Source organism: Polistes canadensis, unplaced genomic scaffold (genome assembly GCF_001313835.1).
Source record: "Polistes canadensis isolate GaletaPanama2010 unplaced genomic scaffold, ASM131383v1 scaffold_27, whole genome shotgun sequence".
NCBI lineage: Eukaryota > Metazoa > Arthropoda > Insecta > Hymenoptera > Vespidae > Polistes > Polistes canadensis.
In genome coordinates this window covers 991016-1003342 of record NW_014569574.1, presented here as the reverse complement: position 1 = coordinate 1003342, position 12327 = coordinate 991016, and the positions used below count along the sequence as shown (strand labels likewise).

Below are 12327 nucleotides of genomic sequence, written 5' to 3'. Positions count from 1 at the left end.
GATGACTTCAATCCTCGAGAGATCGAGATTGAGTGCTTCCTACATCGATTATCCTTCTCGTTGAAAAAGACAAGATACAGTTTATTAACGACGATCACGTTGCTACGGTAGCGTAAAATGTAATCGGATGATTCAAATGATCGGACCGGTGCATTACCATTTATACATGCGTACGCAATGATATCACACCGTTACAGTTTCTCACGTTTCACATGCATGCACGTCGACGAACGTACATGCACTAGCGCACTTGTTTACCTACACAATATCAAACCGAGATCGCAATTTGTTCGTTCCGAGATAACGCGTAATTTATGCGTCAATAAACTTTGAATCCTTATCGACGTCCATTTGCCGTGTTGGTTTTTCCTTTTTTTTCTTCTTGTTTTTTTAAGAAAAACACTAGAATGCCTTGAATCTCGCGTTCGATCGCTCAACGAGCAACACGATACAACGACAAACAATCGTTTTGCATCCGAGGGATATGACAAGATTGTTTGAAATCTTAATGATGTATTTTATTTAATGTTTTATTTTGTTTCAAATACAATCGAAAAGGAAAGAAAATATGAAAAACGCGATAATTCGATAAAATAAATAAATCGTTGTCGCAATTATGATTCGTCAGCTTAAGACGACAAAAAATTTGGACGAAGGATCGTGTTCGTTTTCCTTGGATAGGCCCTTGGACAGGAAAAAATCTTTTGACTTTTCAATGTATTATTCCCAAGCTGCCAACTCGTTTCACATCTAATGCTAATTACGTTCGTCCCCATGGTCCCTATAGCAAGGAAAATAATCGTTGGCACCGGTAATCATACGCAGTTCTGAAACGAAGGGCGGTGAACCGTGGAAATGGTTCGTCCGGTGTTCCTTTGGCGTTTGGGTGCCCTTTCTGCCTCGGGCACAATAATCGTGGATTTCCGTCCGCTTATTATCTTACACGCGCGTCACACAATGCATTCGGATTGCGTTTACGGGTTAATGGCTAATTATTATTACCGATCTATACGTACAATGGATCTAGGAGAATATTAACGATTCGAAGATTAGTCTCGAATCGATTATCTCTCGCGAGAAACAATTATTGAGCTCGTTAAGGTTTTAACTACGTATTAATAGGAATTACAATCGGTACGATTATTTTCTGATAATTTGAAACCTTTAGAAAATGGCGAAAGAATATCGATATTAAGTAACTCGAACAAAATTTTATTCTAAGATAGAGAGAAATACAATAAAAAATACGCAGACATAAATTAAAATCGATGATCGTAATTGCTTACAAAATATAATAAACTATGGATATTACTTTGTAAATACTTATTAAACTTAATTCCTTCTATAATTACAAAGATATATTCGTATCTTGTCCAAGATGTATAACAACAGAGAATTTCATCATTTCGTAAATACAATTATCGTGTTCGCTAAAGGTATCCTGAAATGCGTTGTAAACTCGACCGTGTTATTCTTATCGCAACGACAGATTAACTTCGACTCCGCCTGATAAAACTATCCGACAAAAAACGTTTTCTTTTTTTTTTTAACAATAAGTTAAGAATCGGATCGATTGCAATTTTGTCGACATCTTTTAAAACGATGTGGTTGGTATATAAATAATAAGTGGGGAAAAAACGTATTACTTTGAGATGATAGTTCGATCGAAGAAGGAAAGCTTGTAAAAAGATTTGGAAAGGCTGAAGGAGAAGGTACTTTCCAAGAAGAGATCGTTGGTAAGGTGGAAAGGCGTAGGTACTACGTAAGGTACGTGGCGCGTGTGCCAGACAGACGGCGTATCAAAGGATATTTACCCTGTCAACAGCGTAGCTTTATGCCGGCACGTCTACAAGGGGAGAAAGAGGAAGAGAAAGAGAGAAGAGTCATTCGAGCTGAGATAATAGTAATGGGTATTATTACTTCGAGTCTATTATCTTACGATCTAACGTTTCGTAGAAATCGATAACCTACTGATAACCTACCGATAACCTGCTCGAAATAAAAAAACTATCTTCCGTAAAATGTCTTTCTAATATTAGAATTTAATGTTTTTTACCTCTGCACGCAATTATAACTTGATAATTAACGAAACGAGACTTGACTCAAATAGACAACCCCTAAAAATGTAAATTAGTTTTGATCGGATCACGCGAGTTGCATTAATTTCTCTCTTAAACTTCAAATTAGATAACTCTTCTAAGGAAATTTATGAAAAATCTCTTGACGTAAAGATAAAGGTATTAATAAAATTGGATGGGCCGCTCACCTGCATCTGCAGCCAAGAATAATCGATGTACGCTGTGGTTGTCGCAGTGACACCAGCCGCGACGGTGGACGAGTTTGAGATCTGTTGCCAGTTGTTCTGTCCGGTACAGCCGAGTACCGCGAGTCCGTCGGGTTGACCCCGATCCGGTACTATCTGATCGGCATACTGATAAGGTGCCTGGATCGTCGACTGTCCACCGGACGGCAAACTCGCCGGATGAGAGTGCTGGGCCCCCGAGCCGGCACTGGCGGGTAAACAGCACACGCTCACGTCCATCCGTGGTGGCGGAGAATCGTAGAAACGTTGCTGTTCCGGCTCTGGTTGCTCCCAAGTCGACCTCTCGATGCTTAACCCTCGCGGAACCATCCAATCTGAAAAACACCTAGTCACCTTCGATCTTTCTCTTCTTCTTCTTCTTCTTCTTCTTCTTCTTCTTCTTCTTCTTCTTCTTCTTTTTATTTTACTTTTCACACCAACTTATTCCTCCTATATCCTCACCATCAATCATATACTATAGTCCGCGAACTCTAATACTTTGGGTTGTAACTTTCAACCGGTATACAAAACCGTCTTTGGATTTGATCTATTTCTTCTGCCCTCTCCCCTCTCTCTTTTCACCCGTTTTGTTTTTACTTTATTTCAAGCAGTTTGCCACTCGCGAACAATTCGATGAAAACTCCGCGAAGGGATTAGACTTTTCCGTAAAGCAGCGGGCCGAATAATTTTCCTTCTTTTTTTATCGGTAAACATGATCGCGGTGGAGCAAGACCACCGAGCGACAAGTCTCTTCGAAACTTTCTTCGAGAAAAGAGAGTCCGTTTCGAGCTGGATAAGAAAATATCGAAGAAGGATGGGAAGAGGAAGGAAAGGAGAGAGTCGATAAGAGGACCTGCCGCTGTCGATGCAACCACGCGAAAGCACAGAGCGGCAGGTGGTGCTACGAAGAAAAGAAGACATCTGAGGTTGACCGACGAGTCGACGAGGATGTCTTCCTGTAACGTTTCTTTAACGACGACGGCGACGACGACGGCGGCGACGACGACGACGACGACGACGACGACGACAACAACGACGACGACGACGACGACGACGACGACGACGGCGACGACGACGACGACGACGACGACGACGACGACGACGACGACGGCGGCAGCGACGATGACCAAAACGAAAACGAAGATGAAGAAGATGCCTGCTCGTGCTCGGCGACGGCACGCGTACTCTCGGCTCTTCCTCTCCTGGTATTCGCGGCGTCCTCGTGCGGAGACATCGGACGTTCGAACGGCACTGGGGCACGCCTCTCTCCTTCGACTCGCTCGGACCACCTCGACGCGCGCTCCTCTCTGCTGCCCACACTATACGGAGAGAGAGAGAGAGAGAGAGAAAGAAAAAGAGAGAGACCAAGATCTCCAGCTACGAGCAATGTTCTTTCAAGGTTGCGATCATCCTTCAACCGAGCAACCGTACTTTTGATAATGTTCTATGACGACGACGACGATAACGAGGATGATCGACAAATTAGAGGCGTTGACTCCTCCAGGGCTTTCTCTCGTTAACACTCTTCTCTCCCAACTATTGCTCTCTCCTTTGCCATTACATTCCTTTGTTTACGTTTAACTCATTTAAGACCTTAAAGAGCAAAAAACGAAAATTAGTAAGAGGACGATGCTTATTTCCAGGGACAATTATGCCATATGGACGAAATAATGAATTCTGGACTATTTGAAAATAAAATAGAATTCCGAAACGAGATCGACTTGACGTTTTTCAGTGATGTCAACGTGTCCTATCTTAACCAGGAGAACGAAACTAAAAGGAGAAATAGAAAGAGAGAGAGAGAGAGAGAGAGAGACAGAGAGAGAGAGAGAGAGAGAAAAGTATAATGCGAGACAACTAGTATAAGTTGTTAACGATGCTTGCGCTGGCAATTCCCATTGGAGGATAAGAAAAATGTAGAAGTGTTGATTCGCGTGGTCTTTCTGTTAGTCTCTCTCTTTTCTGAAACAACGAGAAGGATGACGAGACTCCAATGTGCACCCACTTCTCGCGCATACGCGCATGCGTGGATATACGTGTCGTCAAGGCAACGGTTCCGGAGTAACTGCCCGGTGAACGCAGCCCTCCACTCTGAACCGGGTTCTTCGCGATCTCTCTCTCGCTCTCTCTCTCTCTCTCGCTCTCGCTCTCGCTCTCTTTTACCTCCCACCCTCTCGTTGTGAACCGGCTCACGCCCCGGGCGCGACCGATCCGAACGGCGCACCGAGTCTAGGCGGCGGCCATCAAGCACGCCTCCCTCCCCCTCTTTCAACTAGTATTGAAAAAAAGTATCGCTCGATCTTCTCTCTCTCTCTCTCTCTCTCTCTCTCTCTCTTTGTCACGAGTTTGTAAATATTGATAAAACTCTCTTTATATTTTATGGTTTTTTTCTTATCGCATTAACGGCCCTCATTCTTATTATTCATCTATTTAAACTCGATTACATATAAGGTTGTTACGAATAAACGCGTTAAAAACATCCTCATTAGTTTTCAAAGTCAACGTAGCTTTTTGTAAGTCAAATTTTGTCTTTCCTTACGTCGATACGTATGTACTTCTGTGTAGTACGCATGTTGGAACCTCTCACTGTACCCCCACCTTCGTTCACCCCCACTTGAATGGGTCGTACAACGAAGAAGGCAGCACGGTATCTCCTCGAAAGCATGATTATTGATGAGATCGATTGAGAGGATCCTACCACCGATCTTTGCCACATTTTTATCATCCCTTCCTCTCCTTTACCGCCTCTTTGTCTTACTCACTCCCTCCCACCTCCCTTCTCTATTCTATTCCATAATCCTTTATTCACCCCACTTTCTCTTCCAATCCGATCGCGATTCAACGAGATGGAAAATCGATCGAAATGCATTCCGTATGGTTTAGATGCGTCGAAGTGGGTAAAGTCGTAATATTCGAAGAAAGACTTTATTAAGAATTCAGTAAAGCTAGCTTACAATAAAATAATATTATGTAGATATAGAAGAATGATCGACAAAGATATATATGTCCGTTTAAATAAAAATAGTTATGCGTAGAAAATAATGAGTGCAATATATGTATTAGGTATTTACGCGAGGACTTATTAAAAGAGAAGCAAAGATAGCGATAAGTAAGATATCTACTTTTAACGAATTACTCGCTTTGTATAAGTTAGATCGTAAATAACCGTAAGTATTTTTCTATCACGATATCTGTGTGTGTGTAGATAGCAGATTAGTCGAGATCCAATTTTATTCGATATGACGGCGAATCGATCGCTCACAGAAAATATGGGTCATCTTTCAAATCTTCTTACGTTGGAATGGAAAAAAAAACAAACAAAATAAAGAAAGGGTACCTTTGTCGTTTATTTTTTATCGAAATGTAGAACATTTTATAAAAAAGTTTGATTAATTACAATCCGAAACACGAATTAGAAAATATATTAATGATTTGAAAATTGAATAAAAAATGCCTAATATATAATCAGAATATCGTTTCAATAAAAAAAGAAAAGAAAAATGGAATAACACCATTGCGATGCTTATTGTTAGTCTATATTTGACTTCATCATTTAAAAATATGCAAATGTACGTATCATGATTATAGCGAGAACAACTTGTAACACGAGTACTTCGTTTCGACTTGTTCTCGTAAATTATTTCGTTTTACTTCAAAAACCAACTAATACCTATATTATATATTTACATATATATGTGCAAGTATATACTGAAATGTATATGTGTGCGTAGTTAGTTCTCTTGTTAACGTTGTGCAGCCGCAAACATCTCCGCGAGCGCGTCTCCCCTCCCACATTCCCAGAGATTCCCTTTCTCTTTAGATTGTGAAACGATTTTCTATCCTGGCGCTTTACCACCACGGATTTATTATATATGCATCGGGTTACGCAAATTACGACAAAGTGCAAATATTTCACATGACCTGCACCTGCGTGACTCCCCTTTCTACACGTGATCATTTAAAATAAACACGTGAATCGTAGCAACACGCCGAAAGGGTCCCTCTTTTACGCGACCAAACCAACACGTTCGCGCGGCTCGCTTTACCCTAATTATCTTCAAATTATCATTCTTGACAATTAACCTCTTTATCTGCCTCGGTATTATGTGGAAAACTTATTTACATATTTTCGTGCAAGAAAATGAAAGAATGTGTTATAGTGTGTCATCGATAGATACTTATTTCCTAAATAGCAAGTAATAAATGACAAATAAATTATATTATTTGGACAAAAAAAAACAAAGTTTCTTTTTGCAATTAGTCGAGGGTAGAAAAAGAAAAACCGCGAGAAAAGAGAAATGATTTGGAAGAAAGATGTTCTCTCTCTCTCTCTCTCTCTCTCTCTCTCTCTCTCTCTCTCTCTCTCTTCTTCTTCTCTCCTAAAGCTTAATTCTTTATCTTCCTTGTTCCTATCAAAAGTGACTCTGTAACATCGTATTTTTAAGTCTGATAAAAAGGAGAATCCCCCACTACAACTACGGAAGGCTCGCAACTTATGAATGGAAGTAGTCGCCCATTGGTCGGTTCGGATAGCCAATGGCTGGCTTTGCGTCCAAATGCTGCGTCCCGCGTCCCTCGCTACGTTCTTCTCTCTAACGTCGCGTGCTACTCGCGATGTAATAGCAGGGAAAAAGCTGTGTAACTCTACGTTAAACGCCCTCCTAAAAACATAATACCTATGTGCAAACTTTTCTTTAGTTCGATCAAATTTTACTATTATTGATTACTCATACAATTTCTAAGCTATATGTGAATATACAAACACTGTTTTTCTAACAAGCGTTTCAAAAGTTACGAAACGATGATCATAAACGTCAACGCGAACTTCCTCATTTTTTCTATCCGTTTTTTCATAAAATAAAAATCGTAATAAAAGAAAAAAGGTTTATTCTATAAAACATATTAATAATGAATTTTATATTTATAAAATACAAAGAACGATTTTTACAAATCGTCTCGACAATTTAATGCTCGAGATAAATGCTATACAGATACGTGTATATAAATCTTATATTTGATTATTTATATTAATTCTTTGAAATATTTCAAACAACGTTGATTTACTCGAATACCTTTGATCAATAGACTAAGCATTAAAAATGAAAAAAGACGCAAGATCGAATGCAAATGAAGATAATGGCTAGCACGAAGAAAAATCATGCGCGCTACGTGTGTTTGAACGAATAGTAAAGTATAGTTTCTGAGTGTCGGTTCATTATATCCCTCTAACTATCCGTCATCAGTTCCAGCAGCATGCCTATGCATCAACGATCACGATCATGCGCTATTTCTACCACTTAAACAAATAGAAAAATGTCCGCCATTTTGTATGTCTCTCAAATGCTAAGAGCATCTTTCTCTTTCTCTTTTTTCCTCTTCCCCTATTATTTACGAACATCACGGGAAGAAAAAGTAAATTTTAACAGACGAAACTACTGACTTTAGTAGTAAATATCGATATTTTGATTTAATCAATTCGAAATAAGGTTTATTTGTATCTTTAATAGGCGATCTTAGTAAAGGAACGATTTCAAATGATTTCCGAGACTAGGTGTACTCGTAGAAAGATTTTTAAATCGCGTTAAATCATCGAGATGAGTTCACTCTGACTAGAATATGAATCAACGTATGCATAGTACTAAATGCAAATGCGTTGAGGGTTGCGTTGCTAAAAGAATACTGTAAGCCGATTGTCGCTAAACTTATGTTAACTACAGGGAACGAACTCGTCGGCAATTCTCTTATGACAGAGAATCAAAGTTCTGGGTATGTCAAGGCGAAGATATGATGACGGCATAATTAATAGAGAACAGTCATCTAATTACGCTCATAGCGTTGAATCGTACGTCATAGAAAAACTGCTCTTATGGAAAAATGGTATTTAGATTTGCATATAGATGTATATTCAATCATTTGCATTTTATATAATTGGGAAATTGAGTATGAAAACAATTCGTCATTATAATTGTCAAGAGCAGAAAAGAAAAAAAAACCGAAATTAGCAATATTTTGTATATAAACCAGACTATTAATTATCTACATAATATTCACATTTCATGATAATTCACAATTAACAAATTAAGTGTTACTTAAATATTTTTCTATAGTAGTCGCATGCACATATACAGAAGAAACAAATGTTTCCGCTATTTTCATTCATTCAATCCCATATGTCTCCGTATTTGGTTTTGTTTTTCCCAGTATCACTCGTTAAAGGGAGAAGATCAGATTCTTCGTTGAAACCTGATTTAAAGTCTTGGCTTTGCGAGGACTGATTTTCACTTGAGTCGACTGATCTATAAAATATAATTTATGCGTTAATCTATGATACAAGGAATATTATTGCATAACACTATTTACCGTTGTACTCTTTGTCTTATTAGTTTTATTTGCCCTGGTCGATAACTATCTCTGTTTTTCTGTCGTAACTCATCGTAAGTTATCCCTTTGGACATTTTCTTTTCTGGTCCATCAACATTCGCATTTGGTTGATATTCACCTTAAAATATACATACTTTGCAAATCATTGAAATCATTTTGATAAAAATGAGAATCGTCTCTACATACCAGCATTAATAGAAGGAAAATCTTCTTGCTGATCTATTTGTTGAAAAGTTTCTATATCCATTTGAGATCCTCTTTTCAGTTCAAATGGTTTTTCTAATTGGGAAGAGTTATGCTCCCTTAAACGATTGATTATAAAAAGAAGGTATTTTTGAAGAAACTTACAGCATTAGACGATAACTTAAAAACTTGAAAGAAAGAATTGTAACAAACCTAGACATAACAACAAACTTAGATGAATCGTTTTCAGTCTGTAAGGCTTGTAGTAAACATTCTTTACTGCTTAAATAATTTGATATCATAAATCCGTATATGCCTCCGAATACAGGAAAAACTAGAGAAATTTTTTTGAACGGTTTCGCCAGTATTGGTATAGCTGATCCGAGACAAGTACCAAGTAGAAACCCAAATAAATTTTGCTTTTTTACTTCTGGACCTCCTACACATTTGTGAAACTCCTCCAATGCTTTTTCTGATAATTCAAACGTTGGTCCCCAATTCTAATTAATAGATTATACATTATTATTGTATTAGAAAGAATAGAAATACTATATTGAAAATACATATATACAAGTTTTACCATTGATCTTTTGTTCGTTTCACCTTGCATCATGTTATATCCTTTTTGTGCATACATATATACGCATAATATATAAATAGTTGGAAGAAGACAGAATTGTATTTAATAAGAAATATCAAATAGATAACCTCTGTATCACACGATCATGCGGACATGACGACCTCTGTCGTCTTTTTTTATAATTGAAATCAGTACATATAGATATATGATAGATTATCACTTGTCGATTATCATATCGAAGATATTACGTCGTTCTTTACTTATATATTTATTGAAAATAATATATTTATCATTAGATAATAGATTTTCCATCGGATATTCCCTGCTATCTTTTGACAGGTTTGACTTATCTAATTGACAGGTGCCAAAAGCTTAAGGTGACCATACGTACTGACTATTTGTTCTGGTAAGTTTTGAAATGTAAACATTTCAATTTAGGAAATATTATTAAAAAAAAAGAAAAAATGATCGCTCTATGAAAGTGTAACATAACAGAGAGTGAAAGAGAAATAGTTTCATTTAGGGAAAACCCAATGTTTTGAACTAGAATAGTGAAAATATCTACATTGTTTTACTTACATTAGTCATTGGCCAGTATATACTGGCCCTAAATACTGAATCAGGATCTGCTAAAAATCACACTTGAACGTACATTATGCGCATGATATACAAAAAAATTCTGTAACCTTTAAATGCTTATGATTTCATGCGATTTGTTACATTGTGTAAGTTGATATTAACTTTGAAAAATATCATTTTAAATAATGACATATAAATGTCAGATATGATACATTTAAACAAATTTACCAACGTGTTTTGAACCAAATTATTTCCACATATGTAGGTATGTACAATTGCTTATCACTTTTTTTCATTGTTCATATAAACTTGACAATTTATGAAAATATTAAATTTATTAGAAAAACAACAGCGGTTTTTATAGTGCTCAGTTATTTTTTACATGTAGGCTAGCTCTTGTCCACAATTTTGTACGATAATGAATAATCGTACTTGTACAGATTTTACACTTTGTCCGCTACTTTATGTAATTACAAATGAATATAATATTATCTAATAAATAGCAAAATTAAAAAGAAAAACATTTTTAAACATTAAAATTGAAAACAACCATATCTTTTTGTCTAATTGTAAGTTATCTTTAATTTTGTTTTTGTTTATCTATTTTTATTTTCAAAATAATCATTTCAGATTCTTAATCTACGATCCCCAATAATCCTCAAATACAGGCTTTTGAAAGGATTCACATCACTTTTTAATAAAAATGTCCATTATTTTTAGCCCGCCATATCCCCTGCTGGTATAACAACTTTACTTTCATTTTTTTCAAAGTGCGCTGGCGCTTTGAATTTGTGGTTGCGCATGCGTATAACATATCTTCCACTCATGACGTCGCCATTTCATAATTATTCCAAGGTAATCATTATTTTCAACTAATAAACGATAAATAAAAAATATTTGATAAAATAAAGTTGAGCAAATAGTGAACAGTTAAGAGCACTTATTCATTTTTTTCTGCTGTTGCAAACTTCGTTGCTTTGCTTAGAAATAGGAAAAAAAATTTTCGTATTTTCAATTATTAATAACTAATTAAATAGTCAATTATTAAATTGAGCAATTATTGATTTTGGTTGAGATTTTAATGAGTAATTAAGAAGACTTATTCATTTTTTTCTGCTGTTAAGGTTCCTTGGCAGCGTTCTTACAACGAAGCTATATACAAGGAGGACGATCGAGATAGGCGCTGCGTCGAATTTGTGTTGTTGAAAATGACTGAATATCGAATACGATAATTATCCACGAGGGCGGCGGTGATGTTCTTAAGTTTAGATTTAAGTACGTGTGATTTTATAAATAAACAAATGAAATTAATAGTTCTCTTTGATGTTTTTGTTTTAATTACTGTTTTTAAAAATCAGACCAAGCGACTAGACGCGCTCTCTAATGGCAATAGAAATCATCCTGTCATTGTGAATATTGTACCCATATTTATAATATCCTCCTTGTATATAGGTTCCATTGATAATACCAACTGTGTAGCCGTCACGCCAAAGCTTGGCGCCTCTGGCATTCTTACCGTCACGTCCCTGGTGGCGAAACTAAATAACTAAAAAAGCCCCACGTATATGAACAACCGCTGCTATTCGCTTTCTTCCGTCCCAACCACCGAGCGAGACACAAGCGTACTCACTAGCAGCGACCAAAGACGTGAACACTAGTCACTACTTCCTTTTTCCTCTTTAAGATTATTGTTAAGTTTGTTACATATTTTGTATAAGTCTTTTTTGATATGTTTATAATAAAAATATTCATATAATATTTTTTCCCAGTGAATTAATTATTTTTGAATATTATTGAACACGATACAACTGCAACCGTCCTGGCGCCATCTCGTGACAACTGTATAGGAAACAGCTCACAAACCAATGGCAATTCTAGCAAAGTGTTGCCAACTGGCAACATGTATTTTTTTGTCAAGTGCTTATTTGCTTATGTCCTCAATGAGCTCCATATGATCAACCCGAATTTGAAAATGTTTTTTTGAAAAACAAAATAGCGGACTTAAATTCAAAGATAACTTGGATAAAAAAGAATTTTTGTTTGAAATTTTAATGTTTAAAACTGTTTTTTCTGTAGAATTATCTATTTATTATCCTTATATTATATTCATTTGTAATTACATTTATTTGTAATTACGCAAAGTAGCGGATAAAGTGTAAAGTCTTTGCAAGAACGTTTCTGCATTATCGTACAAAATCTTGAATAAAAGCTGTGGGGGAAGGTTTTTTTTATTTATTAGGTAAATGGTTCAATGAACAATTTAATACCAATTAAAGTATATAATTCGACCAAATTTGATAAC

The 12327-nt window shown here is 36.5% G+C and overlaps 2 protein-coding genes and 1 long non-coding RNA gene across 4 annotated transcripts in view; 1 reads left to right on the top strand and 2 right to left on the bottom strand.

Moving 5' to 3' along the window:
- LOC106783947 (probable WRKY transcription factor protein 1) overlaps positions 1-3343 on the bottom strand; it is a 51103-nt gene extending 47760 nt beyond the window's left edge. For both annotated transcript variants that reach the window (XM_014742970.1, XM_014742971.1), the window contains exon 1: positions 2267-3343. In XM_014742970.1, the coding sequence (XP_014598456.1) occupies positions 2267-2632 (366 nt within the window). In that variant the 5' untranslated portion in view covers positions 2633-3343. The remainder of the gene's footprint in view (positions 1-2266) is intronic.
- Positions 3344-8182: 4839 nt separating this feature from the next.
- On the bottom strand, positions 8183-10217 carry LOC106783942. Its single transcript, XM_014742965.1, has 5 exons — positions 9447-10217; positions 9080-9366; positions 8870-8985; positions 8663-8801; positions 8183-8598 (listed from the first exon to the last, which is right to left on the bottom strand). The coding sequence occupies exons 1-5, from the start codon at positions 9501-9503 to the stop codon at positions 8463-8465; spliced, it is 735 nt and encodes a 244-aa protein (XP_014598451.1). The 5' UTR covers positions 9504-10217; the 3' UTR covers positions 8183-8462.
- Positions 9639-11413, top strand: LOC106783943. Its single transcript, XR_001381369.1, has 3 exons — positions 9639-9852; positions 10746-10880; positions 11150-11413. It is a non-coding gene; the product is annotated as an uncharacterized LOC106783943 (long non-coding RNA).
- The last annotated feature ends 914 nt before the right edge of the window (positions 11414-12327 follow it).

What these genes read in the sequence shown, in the direction of transcription:
- LOC106783942 (XM_014742965.1), bottom strand. Translation starts at nt 9,503, where the DNA reads ATGTATGCACAAAAAGGATATAACATGATGCAAGGTGAAACGAACAAA. An exon ending in AAACGAACAAAAGATCAATG is followed by an intron (nt 9,367 to 9,446) that starts GTAAAACTTGTA and finishes TCTATTAATTAG; the next exon opens with AATTGGGGACCAACGTTTGA. An exon ending in TTTTCCTTCTATTAATGCTG is followed by an intron (nt 8,802 to 8,869) that starts GTATGTAGAGAC and finishes GTATATTTTAAG; the next exon opens with GTGAATATCAACCAAATGCG.